This window comes from Petromyzon marinus, chromosome 46 (genome assembly GCF_048934315.1).
Source record: "Petromyzon marinus isolate PM22_M1 ecotype Great Lakes invasive population chromosome 46, UKy_Petmar_22M1.pri1.0, whole genome shotgun sequence".
Taxonomy (NCBI): domain Eukaryota; kingdom Metazoa; phylum Chordata; class Hyperoartia; order Petromyzontiformes; family Petromyzontidae; genus Petromyzon; species Petromyzon marinus.
In genome coordinates, this window is record NC_133712.1 from 15,108,960 (window position 1) to 15,128,836 (window position 19,877).

General features: G+C 51.2%; 1 protein-coding gene across 7 annotated transcripts in view; it reads right to left on the reverse strand.

Annotated features, from left to right (window-relative positions):
• LOC116952362 (protein kinase C delta type-like) overlaps nt 1-19,877 on the reverse strand; it is a 115,441-nt gene that overhangs the window by 20,986 nt on the left and 74,578 nt on the right. For 6 of the 7 annotated variants that reach the window (XM_032971642.2, XM_032971641.2, XM_032971644.2 and 3 more), the window contains 7 exons: nt 19,059-19,119; nt 11,299-11,449; nt 9,931-9,962; nt 9,070-9,155; nt 6,797-6,926; nt 3,240-3,349; nt 117-204 (listed from right to left, as the gene is read on the reverse strand). In XM_032971642.2, coding sequence (XP_032827533.1) covers nt 117-204; nt 3,240-3,349; nt 6,797-6,926; nt 9,070-9,155; nt 9,931-9,962; nt 11,299-11,449; nt 19,059-19,119 — 658 coding nt within the window. Of the gene's footprint in view, nt 1-116; nt 205-3,239; nt 3,350-6,796; nt 6,927-9,069; nt 9,156-9,930; nt 9,963-11,298; nt 11,450-11,839; nt 12,113-19,058; nt 19,120-19,877 lie in introns of those variants that run through there. The other variant, XM_032971645.2, reaches the window with a different exon arrangement.

Below are 19,877 nucleotides of genomic sequence, written 5' to 3' on the forward strand. Positions count from 1 at the left end.
TCATGATTGACATAGTTGGCTACATACGGTGCGCGAAAGCAGTTCAACATAGGCACGTGACGACAGAGGTACACTGCTCAAAGTTCCAATAGGAGACTCTGCCCCCCCACACTCACCCGCACTGAGGCGTTTGGTTTCCGTGCCCTGGTAAATATCCACAGTGGGATCCCGGGCCGTCTTCTCTCTGTCCCTTTGTGAGCGGACCTTTGGGAAAGAGTGGAGATTAAGTTTCAGTTTCATTTATTTGGTATAGCCCTGTGAGCCATTCGGCTCTTGAATCGGGTGCAACCGCAACAAACAAAAATAAAAACATGAACAAGAAAACATCTTAAAGTGACTACAGTGAGGGAAAAAAGCATTTGATCCCCTGCTGATTTTGTACGTTTGCCCACTGACAAAGAAATGATCGGTCTATAATTTTAATGGTAGGTTTATTTGAACAGTGAGAGACAGAATAACAACAAAAACAAACCGGAAAAACGCATGTCAAAAATGTTATAAATTGATTTGCATTTTAATGAGGGAAATAATTATTTGACCCCTCTGCAAAACATGACTTAGTACTTGGTGGCAAAACTCTTGTTGGCAATCACAGAGGTCAGACGTTTCTTGTAGTTGGCCACCAGGTTTGCACACATCTCAGGAGGGATTTTGTCTCACTCCTCTTTGCAAATCTTCTCCAAGTCATTAAGGTTTCGAGGCTGACGTTTGGCAACTCGAACCTTCAGCTCCCTCCACATATTTTCTATGGGATTAAGGTCTGGAGACTGGCTAGGCCACTCCAGGACCTTAATGTGCTTCTTCTTGAGCCACTCCTTTATTGCCTTGGCCGTGTGTTTTGGGTCATTGTCATGCTGGAATACCCATCCACGACCCATTTTCAATGTCCTGGCTGAGGGAAGGAGATTCTCACCCAAGATTTGACGGTACATGGCCCCGTCCATCGTCCCTTTGATGCAGTGAAGTTGTCCTGTCCCCTTAGCAGAAAAACACCCCCAAAGTATGTTTTCACCTCCATGTTTGACGGTGGGGATGGTGTTCTTGGGGTCATAGGCAGCATTCCTCCTCCTGCAAACACGGCGAGTTGAGCTGATGCCAAAGAACTCCATTTTGGTCTCATCTGATCACAACACTTTCACCCAGTTGTCCTCTGAATCATTCAGATGTTCATTGGCAAACTTCAGACGGGCATGTATATGTGCTTTCTTGAGCAGGGGGACCTTGCGAGTGCTGCAGGATTTCAGTCCTTCACGGCGTAGTGTGTTACCAATTGTTTTCTTGGTAACTATGGTCCCAGCTGCCTTGAGATCATTGACAAGATCCTCCCGTGTAGTTCTGGGCTGATTCCTCACCGTTCTCATGATCATTGCAACTCCACGAGGTGAGATCTTGCATGGAGCCCCAGGCCGAGGGAGATTGACAGTTCTTTTGTGTTTCTTCCATTTGCGAATAATCGCACCAACTGTTGTCACCTTCTCACCAAGCTGCTTGGCAATGGTCTTGTAGCCCATTCCAGCCTTGTGTAGGTCTACAATCTTGTCCCTGACATCCTTGGAGAGCTCTTTGGTCTTGGCCATGGTGGAGAGTTTGGAATCTGATTGATTGCTTCTGTGGACAGGTGCCTTTTATACAGGTAACAAGCTCAGATTAGGAGCCCTCCCTTTAAAATGCAAATCAATTTGTAACATTTTTGACATGCGTTTTCCTGGATTGTTTGTGTTGTTATTCTGTCTCTCACTGTTCAAATAAACCTACCATTAAAATTATAGACTGATCATTTCTTTGTCAGTAGGCAAACGTACAAAATCAGCAGGAGATCAAATACTTTTTTTCCCTCACTGTATGTGACTTTGCAAACAGAAAATCCAGGAAAAAACAGTAAAATATTCCAGAAAAAGCAACGATAATTCAGATTTAAAATGCGCATTCCATCCTAGGATCCCAATTCACTTTGTTGAACCGGATGAGAACTCAAAGAGACCGGAACGAGCCTCGTTTGCCGGCAGGGGTGGCAGTTGCCGCCACATGTCGTGCCAATGGAGTAAGTTGCGGTGTACAATTTTTATGGAATTTTCGTAAGTTTTCGAGCCCGACGCCGGCACACAATGGGCCTGCTGTCGCGAACGACCTCAAGGGGACTGTGAACGTCCACTCCGAGCGAAGAGCGGCGCCGAGTATCATCACGGGCTACGACACCCGCAGCGTTAACAAGGGCGGCCCCCCGTGTACCGATTCGAAACCGCGAGGCCTCTGCGACGAGAGGCGCTGGGGGGGGGGGGGGGGGGGCCACGTCGCTGACGAGGCACGTTAGGGGGAGCTGGCAGTGGATACAAAAAACTTCCACGCCTTCCAAGACGTCTGGCCGTCGTGGAAGGGTACGGCTAGTATACCCTCCAGGAGGGACTCGCTCTCTCTCTCTCTCTCTCAGGGCGACCTGCAGCGGGAGGACTTTCCGCCAACGGTGGCGCGAGGGAGAAATTTCAGGGTTGCACTTTTTTTACATTGGACAACCGCGGAACCCGGCGACCTGAGATTCGTCTCAAGCCGTGCAAAAATCGCCACGCGTCACCCCGGCGTGTCTCGTTATTCGATTTCGTTTATCCTCGTAGGAGCGACTCAAACCAAGTCGCCCCGATCTCGTAACGTCGCAGAATCTAAGCAGGCTTGAGCCTGGATAATGCTTCGGTGGGTGGCCACCACCGCACGTAAAATAGGTGCTGTAGGCCACTGTAGACATACGTTGTCAGCAGAGGGTATTGCAAGACAAAAAAAAATCGCTGTACTCTCCTATTCTCCTTCGTCTATCAACCAGTACTGACCAGTCTGGCGAAGTATGGTCGAATAGCTGGCACAACGCCTACGGTGTGAGGAGAATCTCATCCAGCAGTGGTTTGACAAAAGGGCCAAATATGCGAACATACATAATCTTTCATATGTCCATACAAACACCAAGACAAAGATTCCCCGTATAGCCTTAACAGACTGTTGGGGCAAGTGCTGTTAGCCAGCACCTATGAAGGCCGGCACAGTACACTCGGGGGTGGGTGGCCAGCACCACGCCTTCGTCTCCCCAGTGGCGATGGGAAGGCCCAGGATCGGTTCAGATAATCGTCACCGGGTTCGTAGCACAGCGTGCTAACCGCTACACTTCCCGCTCCCCGATACATATTCACAACACGTGTGTCCGTTCACGCGTATACACGTGCATACACGCACACACACATTACCGAAATATTTACCGAATGAGCGCTCTCAATCTGAGCCAACGCTTCAGCCATGAGCTTCTGGTTGATGCCACACAGGTTGGCCACCTTCTTCTGACACTTGTGGTGAACATTCATGGAGCACTCTGCAGGGCACAGCGACGCAGCGACGTTTACACAGGGGCGCCGTGGCCACGACGCAGGCAACGGAAGACAAAGATCCCCCGTGTAGACTTAACGGACTGTTGGGGGCAAGTGCTGTTAGAGAGGGCCTATGAAGGCCGGCACAGCACACGAGGGGGTTGGTGGCCAGCGCCACGCCCGGCCGCCTTTTATCTCCCTAGTGGCGATGTTTATACACCGCAGCAGGAACTCGAATGAGGCCGAGTCGAGCTAGGGGAGGCCCATGAACAGGAATCGAACCTGGGTCGCCGGGTTTGTCGTGCAGCTCGCTAACTGCTACACTACCACTGCCCACGATGCGGGCAGCGCACACACACATCGAAACCAATCCCTCTCCTCCCCACTGATCGTGGCCCCCTCTCGTCAGACCTCATAAGCCAAGCAAAGGGTTGATAGAACATGACGGTTCTCGCGCTTGGATGGCAGACTGCCCGGGATTAACAAGGAGATGTCGTAGGCCCAGGCTGCAAAGTGCCCAGTAGATGGCAGTACAACATCGCTTGCAGTGGCGAGATGTTAACTACCCTGCCTGGTATACAGGAGGTTCTGGGTTCAATTCCGACCCTAGCGCCTGCTGTATATGTGGCGTTTGCATCTCTCTCTCTCGCGGTGGTCGCTTGGATTTTTCTCTAGGTCCTCCGCTTTTTCCCCTCCACATTGAGAACCATGCACTTAAGATTATTTGGCTGCGATGCATTTTTACACATGATAAGCCACTTCGTTGAGCAATCATTTGTGGCCAGGTCGCTTCTGAAAAAGAGCTATACAGCTCAGTGGGCCTTACCTGGTAAAATAAAAACAGTTTTGCTTGAAATAGTTTAGGTATTTAAAATACAGAACTCCTCTTATCTGCGGTAATATTACGGGCAACCGCGATTATCCGTGGAAGCTGTAGGGTCCACCAAAACGCCACGGTTCTATTTAGTCTGACTATCCACGGCTATCCACGATTTCACCCACAATGCACAGCAAGAGGGCTTCCTCACAAATCGCCATTATTCCCACGGATAAGAGCAGTGACCCCCGTGAACAAGAGGAGTAAACTTGTGGATAACGCCACGGGTAATAGGATGCGCGATATCCGTCCCCATAGCAAAGCGGATGAGAGGAATTCTCCTGCGTAACCTTGTCAGTTTACGTACGAGTTCAATGATCACCATAAACCTATGATGATGGTGATTCTTTAATAACATTTTACACTAATGTTTTTTTAAAAGTTATTTATCCAAGCTAACTTTTTGGTTTTGGGAATTTATTATTGCTTACGTGCGTGCACTATTCCCTATTTCTTCTATCACGTAGTTGTTTTTGCTCCAATTTCTGTTTGGTTCATTGCTGTGCTCTATTTTAGTTTGTTTTGCCTGCTTCATTTCGGTGACACAGGGTGCCGCCTCTCTTGCAGATGAGACCACTATCCTGGTATCTCGAGTTCTCGCCCTGGTTTGACAAAATAAAACTTGAAACGGAAATGAATTCACCAATATATCTGAGATTTGAGAAGTCTGGGTGCTGAAGATTTCCTCCCAGAAGCTGAACATCCCATAAGCAGGACCCTCGTGAACACATTTTGAGACTCGGTGAGAGGCTTTTGTCTGAGAGATGCAGGGGCATTACATTGTTGTAATGTAATGAGAACGAATGTTCAAGGGGCATTTATAAAATTAAATAATTCTTATTGGAGTGGACCAAGTTGCACAGTGATTAGCCATTTGCCGCTATCAAAACAGCTACCATCCCGTTCCTGGCTAACATCAGTGGCCAGTGATTTTATGAAGCAGTCGTTCCCCACCCCCGCACTGACCAGCGTGGTGAAGTATGGTCAAACAACCTCAATCACTGACACTGCGTGCGATGCGCAATGATGGGCTGTAAATCCATTAAAATATTTCCTTTTCATTATTTCACTGGGCTTTCAAAGGTTTTGCATCCTAAGCCATTACTCGCGAATAATAATAACAACAACACACACAACAACAACAACAACATATTCACATGGTAATGATGCAATATGAATGCAAGGCTGTCTATATGCATTGACCAAAGTTGCCTTGCTGTAATGCGAGATCATTTTATCCATTCATTTCCTTCCAGCTGTGAGTCGCGGTGGCAAGCACTCCGTGCCGATCAACGCAGCGCAAAGCGAAAAAAAAGTCACCAACAAAAAAAGCGAGATGACAACGGGGGGAGGGGGCAGCCGCCAGGAGAGAGCCCGAGCCAGTCCCCGGATCCCACATCGCGTTCGTCTGCCGGGGTCACGTCTAGAGGGCACGGAGACCGTGGCTCTCTGGGTGCTTGGGTACTTAACACCACCGCTACCCCCCCCGCCACCGCTACGCCTTTGCTATAAATAAAATAAAAACGCGGATAATTTAATCGCATGGCTCTGGGTTAAATTCCCCCGGGGGAGAAGAAAGAAAATGATCTCATGGCCCTCGCGTGACCGGTTTGACTCTGAGCCCAGGCGACTGAAAGTTATGACTGCACTGTGCTCCCATCAGTCGAAAAGTGCTCTGCTCAAGCCCACTTGCGCGACGGCCAATTCGTTATTTGACATCGATTTGCATTTTCGTGATGTTTTCAACTCCTCTCTCTCTCTCTCACGTGACACCGTCGTTTCTTTTGTTTTTTGCCTTAATATAAAAGTGTCGTTAAACCCGCCACCGCCAATTGGTAAGGTTTGTCACGTAAACAAAACATGCCAATTCGTTACTTAGTTCAGCACACCGGTTGTGTGTTGTGAGGGTAAACCCACAATAACATTGACAATTCGGGTACGGTGACGTTTCGCCGATAATTACAACAACAACCAGCCTCATCAGGCGACAGCCAGAGTCGTTGAGAAATCCTCCTCCCGTATCGGTCTTAAATAGAGCGCGGTAAACGTGATGTCATCACTTGTGGGCCAATCAGGTGCGAAAGACTCCATCGCTATATTTTATTTAATTTTTGTAATTTTAGCGAACCAGGTCAGTCACTCTTGCATGCGAGCGCCCCTCTAGCCAGACATCTGCCGAGAGAGGGGGGGGGGGCTCTTCGCTCCAGCTCGCAGTCATGGGGGCCCTTCCTCGGGCAGTGGCATGAGCAGGCAATTGCGGGGGCCGCCCCTTTACCTCCCTTTACGTACAAATCTGCGATGTCGGGAGGGGGTGGGGGTGGAAAGGAGGGGGACATCGCTCGCGAGGAATGACTAAATCTTCTTCAGAAGGGAAGGGAGGTCGACACCGTGGATGGTTTGGGGGCAAGCACAGAAGAAGGCCCCTTTCTCAGCACGGCCAGCGGCACGAGAGAGAAACCACAGGACTGAACCTTAACACCCTTGCGCGCTTTCGCCCTAAGTGCCATCCGGCTACGGTGGGACCCCTTTGTCGAGCGAGCCCGCGGACCCCGGGTGACCCCAGGGGCCGTCTGACCTGCGCACTGCAGGCCCTGCCGGACGAGTCCCCACAGCAGCGTTCCGCAGTGGTCGCAGAACGTGGGGCTCATGTAGTTCTTCACATCAAAGCGGTGCGGCATGTCGATCTTGAACCGCTCCTTGTGGAACTGCGGGAGGCCGCGGGGAAGGAAAGGTTACTGCGGACGGAGCTGGTTCTGGGGCACGCCTCGCACGAGCGCAGTTCCGGTGCAAAGCAGCGCAACGCTTGCATCATCGCCCTGCTCGGGGCAGAAGGCGATGGGAAACTTTCGATACGAGCGCACTGCTGCGGATATAAATCGCACCTGCACCCCCCTTGCTCCATACGGGACTTTGTGACACTTGACAACGTGGATTAAGCGGTCGCCTGGATTCCAAACAGGATCTCAGCTGCACCAGCTCGGTGCTCCGACCTCCGCGGCACCCGGCCACCCAATTTATTTCTCATTCTTAGGATAAAAGAGATTTCAAACATTTACAATATTTGAACGCAACATTAGAGTGATTTTTCAACTTTAAACGTGTTTATTTCATGATATGTTCCATTTTTTTTTTACCAGGTAAGGCCCAATGAGCTGAGTAGCTCTTTTTCAGAAGCGACCTGGCCACAAATGATAGCTCAACGAAGTGGCTTATCACGTGGAAATGTATAGCAGCCAAATACTCTTAAACACCGTGATGTTGTCTACATCATTAGACCTCTTTTGCCAGTACCAAAATGTAATAATAGGGTTTTTACCCTTTTTTCTGGCAACAAAACTGAATATTTTTTTTTACAAGGATTCATGTCTGCATTAACCACAATACCTGCAGTCAAAATGCAAACAAAAAACATACTATGATAATATATGCATTGTCCTTGAAACTGATTGGTCCACACCAAGGGTCGGCGTTCTTTTGAGCCTCGACCCAATTGGTGGTCGACCAATTGGCGTCATCTGGTCGAGCACCAATTGGGTTGAGGCTCAAAAGAACGCCGACCCTTGGTGTGGACCAATCAGTTTCAAAGACAATGCATATATTATCATAGTATGTTTTTTGTTGCATTTTGACTGCAAGTATTGTGGTTAATGCAGACATGAATCCTTGTAAAAAATGCTTCAGTTTTGTTGCCAGAAAAAAGGGTAAAAACCCTATTATTACCGTGATGTTGATTCTAAATGTAGAGGGAAAAACTGGAGGACCCGCAGAAAAATCCACGTGACCACAGGGAGAACACACAAACTCCAAATATACAGCAGGCATCAGGGTCGAGATCGAACCCACGACCTCCTGTATACCAGGCGAGGTAGTCAACATCTCGCCCCACATAGAGTCTAAACGTCAATCTGATTTCCTGCTCAAACGAGCATCAAGGTGTTGCGCGTATCCCGTTCACAGCCATGCAGAGCCAATGGTTGAAATTCCAAATTCCTATGACGAGCCAAGTAAATCCCAGAAACTACCATTGTTGATTTCCCCCACCAAGTGATACTTAGTTTATGGACCCCCCCGTGAGAATGATTGACCGAGTCAACCGCCCAACCAGGATTTGAACTCACGCCCTTCCGATGGCGAACCGCTCGCCCTCCCGCTGAGGACACCTGGCCGGATACTTGTTTTTGCAAAACTGGTTTCAAATGAGCAACCCGGCAATTTCAATGGTGAGAAATTACCTGAAACAGCGCAGCACGATAATCATAGTTTCCGATCGGGCCGAGAACATCCACTTGTCACACCTGGGAGCCCAAGTTTAATTACACAGGTGGCTGATCGCTGGGGCTCAAAGCCAAGGATTCTCACGGCAACTGTCGGCCGAGAGCCACGGGAGTTCTCAGCCACCTGGGCCCTCCTCTCGAGAAATAACTGGCACTCAAACGAATCGCTCAAGGAGTTCTGAGCAACACGCCGCGCAGCTAGCGCGCAAATCGCCACGCTCATTACCGTGGAATAAATTGGCGGCATCAGCACACGTAAGGAACAGCGAGCTATTAAAATGAGAGAGACAGGTCCGTCCAAATATGGTCGGTGCGAGCGTGAGGCTGCTACGAAGGGCAGGCAAAGCCGGCGGTGGCTCCCAACCCTTTCTTGGACCTGCGGACCAAAACCTCAACATTGTTCGGCGGACAACCATGCAGTATAACATTTTTTTTTAAACGATGGTGTTGCGGGCCACAAGTTTGGAACCACCGGGGGTTCAAGTCAAAACAAAGTGACGACATCCCTTATGAAGGATCGTGCCACGTATACGTGGGCACAAAGGAAAAGCGCGTGCGAACGCGTAACACGTACCAGAGTGTCGCGGCTGTTCTTGGCCGAGCCAGTGCACTTTGCGATGACAAGGTCGATGCACTTCTTGTGAATGACGGCATTGCACTCTGCACACAAAGATAACAAAAACACAACACTAACACCATCTTTAAATCGAAACACTAACACAACCGACCGTCTTAACAGACGTATCAAATCGTGACGGAGGAACAACGAGCGTAACTTTCAAGGGGTGCCAACGTCGTCAAAGTTGAGGGTGAGCTGCCCCTGCCCTAAGAAACGTGGAAATCCCGGCAATGGCTCAAGTTCTTCAATAAAGCTGAGGATGTCTCAACACTCGCATATTTAGGGGAATGCCCTGAGACTTGTGTAAAATATCTGTGGCGATAATAATGACAATGTATTCAAGAATAATCATTTACAGCCCCTTTTCAATTTGGCCACGTGGGTTGCTTGACCATACTTCACAGAGCTGGGCTGTCAGACTCGCCGCTCACATGAGCCGTGGCTGGGAATCGAACACAGGTTGTATGTATGTTGAACTTCTTTCGCAACGTACGTAGCCAAACGTGCAAATCGGAGGTGCGGGGGATGGATAACAAACTATACACAAAAAGCAGTTTTAAATAAATTAGTTTTCAATATAGATGATTTAAAAGTGCATCATTCCAGTGGCTTCCTAACATCGGAAGATGTTAGGAAGCCACTGGAAGCACATCTGAAAGCTCGCGATGCAGTGACCGTCTTTGTTCGATGATTAACCAAAATCCGTTGCGAGCATGATCGGAGTTCATAGTGCAGTGCGCTAGCCACAGCACTGCCGCTCAACTCCTCATAACAACTTAAAGATAGCAACTATAATTGTGGATTACAGCTACTTACGCCGACACTGGTAGCCTTGTTTGTTGAGTCCCCTACGCAACACAACAACAAACAACAACAAACACAAGAGGTTAATTGTGTAAAAAAATGTATTCAAAACTTTCGTGACTGCAGGAAATTCATATTCTTTGATTCTTTCGGTAAAGTCACGTAGATCGAAAAAAATATATATATATTTTTATATATATAGAAACCAAAAACTGACGACGTTTCGATAGCAACACAAGCAGTCGTCATCAGGTGGAGAGATCTAGACGTCGTGAGTTTTTGGTTTTTATTTTATTATTTTCGATCTATGTGACTTTACCGAAAGAACCAAAGAAGAGGTTAATTGTGTGTATCGTGAACCCACATAAGTGGCATAGCGAGGTTGGAATGGTCCCTGGTGAATGAATAAAAAAAAAGGTGGTTAGGCGTGGGTGGTGTTCACCCCTATCACTCATTCATAAGCAATGCATCTCGCAAAATAGGTGCTTGCAAACAATATCTTATCCACAAGACATTGTAAGCTGCAAACACATGTCATAGATTTCCTGCAACGTTCGTGAAAGAGCTTCATGGCTCATCGTATTCCTCCAGTCTAAGCAGAGATTCTGATAATAGATTCCGTTTCTGTTGCTGTTGTACGTGGGTTTGCGACTCTGAGAAACCAATTTGTTGTTCTCACATGCAACAGTTGCTGCGATTGGTTGGATGAGGTCACATGGGTGTCCGTAATACCACAAAAGTACACACACATTGTGAAATGCTCTGGTAGTACATGCATTGCCGTTGTCCTCTGGTCTAACACTGTTAGTGAGACAAGGCTCTAAAAAATGCTGTCTCTGGTGTGGACCAATCAGTTTCAAAGACAATGCATCATCATCATCATATACTACCAGAGCATGTTTTTGTTGTGTTTGCATGTTCACCACAAGTATATGTGGTGAATGCAGACATGACCTCCTTGCAAAAGGTTTCAGTTGGGTGTTTTAACATCTTAACACAACTGTTTTATTGCCAGAAAGGGTTCAACCTCTTCTTACATTTTGATACTGGCAAGGGAGGGTCCAATGACACACACACAAACACACTCCCAAACAAACACACACACATACATACACACGCCCACGTAACTCGTGTCCACATCCAGGACTTTTTCTCTCTTATCGCCAAGCCAAACCCTCCGGCGGCACACAGATACACGTCACGTGCACGCGTCCAGGAATCCTCATGGCTAGCCCTTAACCGTCACCACCATTCCTTCTCGCTTGATATAGCCCTGTACACGTCTGTACGTTACGCACGCACGCATGCATGCACGCGTGAGAATGATGTGGGGGGCGGCGGGGGGGGGGAGGGGGTGCTGGGGGGTGGGAGCGTACGCACCACACAAAGTCGCGACACACGGAGCAGAACGTCGGCTGGCGGAAGAACGTGGCCACGAATTCGTGGCCCTTGATCTCGTGCACCTTGGGCAGCTTGAAGGCCCCGCGCCTCTTGTTCAGTGTCGCCAACTCGGCCATGGGGGACATCAGGTCTGCGGGAGGAAGGGGGTGGGGGGTTAAGGGTTCGTGAACGACACGAGAGAGAGAGAGACACATGGGGGGGAGGGGGGGGGGGGGAGGTGAGACACTTCACGAGCGAGGACGTCGCACGACCCCCGGTCGTGTACCAACGTGCCGCCGTACTTCCGTCCGATTTGATGGGCCGGGTGTTTTGTCGGTCCCACTGGATTGACGGATGAAAGGCCATGTGCCGTGTCCGTCGCTTCTTCCTTCGTGGTGCCGTCGTGAGTACGACAGGTTCGCTCGCTCGATTTCGCCGCCGCTGCCTGTACGTAGAACTTCTTTCGCACCGCACGTAGCCAACGGTGCTAATCGGAGGTGCGCGGGAAGGACAACAAACCAAACAGAAAAAGCACTAATACCGGAAAGAAGAGCGCTCCAGACGGCCCATCTGAATGTGCACGATGCGGTGACCACCGTCTTTGTTCGACAGCCAGCTAAAAAGCCGCTGCCGCTGCGAGGCTGACCAGAGTTCGCGCGATGGTTTACGCTCCTCCCAGAGTTCGGCAAGGTACCGCGTTTAATTTGTGGCTAGCACTTTGCGTGTCACGAGTGCGACCTTTCCAACGCATTCACACGCGCGGCCGGACGCAACGGTCCTCGTCGACCTTGCGATTCTAATGGAGATGACGACGGGGCCACGTGACAGCATGCACCTTGGCACGTACATGTGAATCCCTAACTAGATACAGAGACTCTCCCCCCCCCCCACCCCCGGCACTGTGTTAAGTCGTAGGGCTTGTTTGACCAGTGAAGTATACAAGCACTTAAGCGCACGCTTATTTGCGAGTACGTAACTGCACTCGCAAAGAAGCGTGCGCTTACCAGGCACGTAACAATTATCCCTGCCCCAGCCTCGCGGTGGCAAGATGTTAACTACCTCGCCTGGTAAACAGGAGGTCGTGGGTTCGATCCCGACACCGACGCCTGCTCTATATTTAGAGTTTGCGTGTTTTCCCCGTGGTCGCGTGAATTTTTCTCCGTGCCATTTAATTTTTCCCTCCAATGTGCATGACATTGCCACGTGATGAGCCACTTCATTGAGCTTTCATTTGTGGCCAGGTCGCTTATTGAAAAAGAGCTATCTAGCTCATTGGGCCTTACCTGGTAAAATAAAAATAAAAACAGTTTATAGTTTTAATGATTTTTTATGAGGTGTCACAATTTGGCATCACGATTCAATTCTGGCAACCGTTTTTTTCCCTTCTCTTTTATACAATTGCTATTCAAACCAACAGGTTGTCAGGGTATGTCTCAGGACGGATGGAAAGTCGGTTCGTTCTATAATGTTGCTCAACATTAAAACGGTGGCGGGTTTAACGACACATTTTTATTGCCGCGATCCAACCCAAATAAACCTGTATTATAGGGATTAAAACGACATCTCCCTGAGTCACCAAAGAAGACAAACAGGGTTTTCCAGTTCGCCAGCAGCGGGTGTGTTCAGAACGGGTTCGGGCAAATAGTTGGGCACGTTGCATTATTCAATCAAACTGCATCAGCCACGCCCAGAACTGTAGAGGATTACTAATGCGGGTCGCTTTTGTTCATCTGCGTCTTTTTGTATGTATATAACAACAGCCGCCATTCAGCACTAAGTGGCGGTGACATCACCATGGCGCCGACGCCTGTGCCAGGCCAGGTGCACTTTAAGGCCACGTGAATTGTCAAAGGCTTGCCGGTAGGTTACGGGACAGACCCAGGTGCCATGGGTTGACTGACTGAGATGACTGGCAGATGCACCAGCTGTGCCCCCCTACGATGCAACTTGCTGCATTTTAGCCACCCGACACTACTCGTTGGTGTTGTGAGCAGTCGCTCCTCTGCGCTCCGCTGTTTTTGCTGAAGGGCAACAGCCTCCAACTGACCACGAGCCTCCTCCAAAGAGGCGAATCTTGACACCGCCGGTACCAGTCTTTGGAAAGTCCACTCAGCTTCACATCCTCCTGTACCGCATCAGTCCATCTCTTCTCCAGCCCATGTTGTTCCCGTTTAGCCCCCTCTATCTGGTCAAACAAAAGCTGCTCTCGGGCATGAGGTGGCTGGTCACGTGGGCTACATGACTCAGCCAACGCAGCTTTACCTGCCAGAGGAGTTCACGGATGGAAATTTCCAGATGTTTCAAGAATTTGTAAACCCCTCCCACAATCCAGCCTAGATGGGTCGTAGGAAGGCTAGCCTGAACGTTTCTAACCGGCGCAGATGTTCCATGAGAGGGGTCCACGTTCCAGAAGCATAGAGAAGAAAGGGCATGACTGTGGCCGAGAATATCCAAAGCTTCGTGTGGAGCGACAGACCAGGTACCTTCCACACAAAATTACACAGCCGATGAAAATATAATGCCACCCGACTGATTCAGAGTGAGACCTCTGCTGTAAAACCGGAGCAGGTCATAAGCACACTGCCTAAGTATTGAACACTCTCCACAATTGCTCCATCACCAATGGGGAGTTGAGGGGGTGGAGTGTTTAATGACACAAAATATCCAGACAGGTGCTTAGTTTTAGTGCGGCTAATGGTAAGACCCCGCATCTTAGTGGCATTCTCCAAGTTCATCAACAGCGCCTTCAACTCCTCCTTTGAGTGAGCAGCAATCACCAGATCATCGGCATCCATAACATGGTTGACCAATAGGGAGCCATCCCTTGTCCACACCTGGACATCGATCAGCCTTCCATTGTACTTGTACCAGATCAAAATTCCTCCAGTATAGCCATTGAAAGCTTCTCAAACTTCATGGTTAAAGATGTTCTTAAATAATGTGGGAGCCAGCTGACATCCCCTGTCGCACTCCAAGGTGAACAGGAAATGGGTCTGACTCCTGGCCATGTAGCTTTACCCGTGCCTGCTCACCATCATGACGTCTCTTAATGATTCTGAGCAGTGTCAGGGACCCCCGAAAGCACGACAAACAGCCCAGATCCCTGGCATGTTGATGGTATCATAGGCCTTGACCAGGTCAATAGAGCAGATATGTAGATTTTGTTGGAATTCCTTACACCACTGCTGTAGCAGATGGACAGAGGACCACCCTGCTCTGAAACCAAATTGGGGCTCCGCAAGCCTCTCCTCAGCGTGCCTGGCGAGGCAATGTTGAATAATCCTTGGTAGGACCTTTCCTGGCACACTGAGGACAGAGATGCCCCTGCAGTTGTTACAGTCTGTGCGGTCTCCCCTCTTAAAGAGGGGCAACCACCAGGGCATTCTTCCAATCCTGTGGAACCCGTCCTGTCGTCCAGACAGTTGTGATGGTGTCATGTGGGGCAGTCTGCACACAAACGCCACGCTCCCTCAGCGGGGCGCTTTTCCTGGCCTCAGACTCTGGATCACCCCTCATACTTCCTCCACAGATGGAACTCAGCAGGGGTGGCTACTTCTGCCAATATTTGAGGCACAGCAGCCCCAAGCAGGGTCATCCTCACCTTGCCCATGATGTTGTCTGGGCTGAGGGAATTCCCCTCCTCCAAGACCTCATAGACATGCTCTGCAAACCTGCAGATGAGTTCCTAGGGGTCGGAGGTCAGATCACCGTTTTTTCCCTAAAAGATGGTGATAGGCGAGGCGCTGCAAGTTACTTTTGGGATGGAATTAAAGAGTGAAACGTGATTGCGGGCAACTGAGGCAGCTTCCATCTCCTCAGCAACCCACGCCCACCACTTATCCTTACAGCGCCGCATGGCTCTCCGAACCTCCGAGCGAAGGCTGCGATAAACCTCCTCATTTTCCGATGTTGGATGTTGTTGACGGAACTCCTCTTCCTTCAGCCAGGGTCTCTGGGGAAGGGCGTTCTGGACTGCATACCCAATGCAGCCATTGGAGCTGCATGAGCCACAGTCCTGAACCTCACCCACTTATCTATGTATATAAAGACAAAGATCCCCTGTATAGTCTTAATGGAGTGTTGGGGTAAGTGCTGTTAGCGAGCACCTACGAAGGCCGGAATGGCACACGAGGGGATGGGTGGCCAGCACAACGCCCGGCCGCCTTTGTCTCCCTAGTGGCAATGTTTACTACACACCGCACCAAGTTCTCATTTGAGGATGAGTCGCCCTAAGGGGAGGCCCAGGACCGGTTCAGATAATCGTCACCGATGTTGGCCGTGAGCGGGAATCGAACTCGGGTCGCCAGGTTCGTAGCGCAGCGCTCACCGCTACACTCCCTTGTGTCTTCACGTATATATCAGGTTACTTAACGTACCCAAACCACCCCCACCGGCCTTAGAACCGCGCAACCAACCACACGGGCCGCCCGCTGCGTCTGCCCTCTCCCGTCGTCCGTTTGCCCGCCCGCCGATGGTTCCCGGCGTTAACGCGACTCAAAGTCGCCCCCCCCTGCCCCCCACAGGAACCCGGGCGCCCCCAGCCGGCACCCTCGAAGGGCCGCGCCGCCACCACCCCAGGCACTTTGATCGTGCAGGTGCACACGCTCGCCGCCGCAATCATGGCGGGCGGGCGGGCCCCCCCACCCCCCCCCCCCACCGCCACCTCCCGACACTGAAAGAACGCCGATTTGAAGGCAATTGGAAATTGATTATAATTAGCGGCGGGAACCGCATGCGAGCTTGAATGCTGCCCCCCCCCATCCCACCATCCGCGCGATGGCTAAGGGGCGGGGGGGGGGGGCACGGCTGCCATCTCCGATGTGCACACACGGCCGCGTAGCCAGCGACGTTCTCGCGGCAACGATTGTGCAGAGTTTATTTTTTGTCCCCCCCCTCTCCCTCCCTCTCTACGCACTTCAGAAGCCCTTGCTGCGTTCGTTCGTTGGTTCCTTTTTCTCCGTCCGCTTGTCCTGGTGAGGGTTGCGACGTGTTGATTAGTGGCGGTCCAGACCCTCCCTTTTTCTCTGGCGACAGACACCAGCACGACTACACTACACACTACTGCACAACACCACTATACATTACTATACGCATTCTCTCGCTCTTCCTTGGGAATTCTCGGGCGTTCCCAGGCCAGCCGAGCGACACAGTTCCGCCAGCGTGTCCTGGGCCGTGCCCCGGGGGGTCTTCGCCCAGTGCTACGTCACTATCCGTAACGTCAAGTTGCAGCCCCCTTGCTCGTCAGGTCGCTGGGGTCATGGAGCCGGTGCACAACGCTAATTAATTACTCCGTGTCGCCGCGACACTCAGAGCAGCCCAACGCGTCATCACGGCACTTACAGCGGCCCAAATGAGGGATTGCAATCCGAGGAAAAGATACGAAAAGAAATATATATTTGCGCAACGAAAGATTTCTGCCCCAACTCGAGCCCACCGCGAGTTGACCGTTTTAACCAGCGTGAACCCCCGCACGGCAACACGGCCACCCACCGCAGCGGCCAGGCGGTGGGTGGATGGGTAGGGGGGTGCCAACGCCGCCCCGCTCTGGCCCCCCTCCCGCTCGCGCGCCCTGCGGGACGCGGTGACCTAGCCCAAGCCACGCTATTGCCGTTCCACCCTGCCGAGTCAGTCGAGGGGCCAAGGAGAAAGGGAGAAAAACGCCCAACGACGGGGCAAACAAGCGCAATCCGTGGCCGGGAGCGGCAAATTAACTCGGCTTAAAGAGGGCAGCGTCGGCCGGCACGGCAGAGAGATTATCTCCCTCGGGCCTGCTAAGCTGGAGGTTCCTGGGTTCGATCCCGGACCCTGGTGACGCCTGTTGTTTTAGTATATGTGGAGTCTGCGTATTTTCTCTCTCTCTCTCTCTCCCCGTGGTGGTAGCGTGGATTATTCTCCTGGTTCCTCCGGTTTTGTTCGCCACCCATCCCCACCCCCCCCCCCTCCACATTTATAAACAACACCTCGCTTAAGATTATTTCGCCGCCGATATAAATTCCCCACGTGTGATGACATAAGCCGCTTTGACGAGCCATTGTCACGTGTGGGCCAGGTTTGAGGGTCGACGGACGCCCCGGTAAATTTTCCGCGGCCGTGAAGTAACGTGTAAAACAAACCGCGCCATCTGCTGTGCAGTGGGGTGTGAAGGATTCCGTGCCGTGTTTTCCCGAAACGAGCATTGCCAAGTGTTGCCCAAGACCACGGTCCCCGAAATTTGACAAATTGGAAAATAATTACTTCGCAAATTCACTTCATTTGGTGAAAACTCCGCAGCCAGGCTGTGAAACGGCGCCTTCATCATCGCCTTCGCGCGAGAAGAGCAGCGATTTCACTTGATTGACGGGAGTGAGGGGAAAACGGGTGCCCTGAGAGGGCGGAGAGAGAGAGAGAGAGAGAGCGCGAGCGAAAGAACAGCTCCTGCGGTTTAAATTGCTCTCTCTCTCTCTCTCCGCGGTAATCGTTTCGCCCGAGCCGCAGGTGCGAGCCATTTGACCGCGGGAACACTCGAGCGATGCCAGCGGAGCGGCCGAGAGCGCGTGGCCGCCACTTCACACGGCCCCCGCCGCCGCACGACAGCGAGCACGGCGACACGGCGCTCACCCGTCACCGCCGCACTCATCGGCCCGCAATCTGGCAGCAACGCCGCGATTCGGCACCTTTTTAGCGCCACGCTCGGTCGCGTCCGTCACCGTCTTGACACTCGGTCGACGTGCAACGTTGCGTCTTCGCGAGAATTATTGGATAACGCGAGGTGCGTGCGCACGTGTGTGTGTGTGAGTGTTAGGCACAAGCGTCGTGGTGACGTCACCGCTGCTTAGTGGCGAATGGCGGTTGTTGTTGTTGTTGTTGTTGGTGCTCGTGAACAGCACTTGCCTCAACAGTCTGTTCAAGCTGTGTGTTAACGTGGAGACAAGCGCCATTCAACAACAGCGGAGGGCAGAGGAGCGACGCTCACAACAACGAGCGGAGCGCGGGGTGGCTAAAACACAGCAGGTTAGCATAGTAGGGGGCACAGCTGGGTGCATCAGCCAGTCATCTCACGTCAGTCAACCCACGGCACCTGGGTCTGTCCCGTGACCTCCTGTCAGTGAGCCTTCGACACTTCACGTAGCATGAAAGGGCACATAGCCTGGCACAAGTGCCGTGGTGAGGTCACCGCCACCTAATGGAGAATGGCGGTTGTTGTTGTTGTTGTTGTTAATGTGTGGTTGCCTGCCAAAGGGTATTTCGAAGTTCAATTTGGCTCTCGGTAAGGGACAGGTTCCGCACTCTCGGCTCAAGGGAACATTGATCCCAATCAGAGGCTGCCAAAGCCGTTCACAAGCGAGGTCCATTGACACTCTCCATGCTGCTGCTGCAGCGTGCGCGTGGGTTGAAGCGGTTGTATGTGTGTATGTTGAACTTCTTTCGCGCCGCACGTAGCCATCCGTGCCAATGTCGTCTGCCTGCCGAGTCGCCTTTGAAAAAAAAAAAGATCTTCTTAAGCTCAATGGCCTTTACTCGGGAATCAAACTTCACATTCTTCACTTTTTTCTCCCTATATTCGGAAGCCGCTGGGGCTACACACTTTTCAATCTAGATTGAAAACTCAGTTCTTTAGAAATGCTCTTCGTGTTTAGCTTGTTGTCCTTCCCCGCCCGCGCACACCTCCGATTAGCACGTTTGGCTACGTACCGTGCGAAAGAAGTTCAACGTACGTACGTACGTACACACACATACATTGTGGTAGAAATGGTTTAGAGGCTCGCAAACGTTCGGCTCACCTGCTTCTTCCACAAAGTACTTGACGACGAGGTAGATCCTGCCCTGCGGCTTTAGGTCCAGCTGGGGGAAATAAAAAAAACGGCACGCTCAGCATAGCCGGGCGGCAGCGGCGGTTACACTGCACGTGGTTACACTGCGCAGGGGACGTTTGCGCCACACAAAAGGCATGGCTTTTCTACCCGTCCCGGATGACTTCTGCTTATCCACGAAGAGAGCCGGTGGATAACAGGATGAATTCAGTGCTTGTGGAAGCCTACTTTTCGGGGCAACTCATCTCATCTACAAATAAACAAGTTTGTTTGTTTTTTACCTCCTAAACCTCTCCCCGAATGTACCATCGCTAGCGCGCCACGAGACGAAATATCCAGTCGCAATCTCACAAAAGCAGTGGGGACGTCACAGAGCTACCTCCGAGCATCCTCCAAAGTCGGCGCAGGAGCGGTGCTTTCGCACCCACACTGCCACGTGACGGTACTGTTCGACGCACAACAGTCGAACCGAAACAGTTCCCAGCGCGAGCATTCGGCTAAATTACGTTCAAATTTGATGCGGTGGTTTTTTTTTTTTTGGTGCAGTAATTAAATATGACTCTAAGAAACACTGAACTGGCTTGGCACTCGAGAGCCCGGATTAAATCACGGGCTGTGGCTGAAATCCAGATTAGAACCCAGAACGCTCAGCGGTGCCACGGCTCAGGGCTCCGACCTTAAGAGCCATCCGGTCAACCTCAGATCCTAGAGGATCATTTCGCAAGCCGCGAGCGGCCGCGGGCAACACGAGACGGCGGCTCGCGAGGAGACGTCGCGACGGAGCGCCGC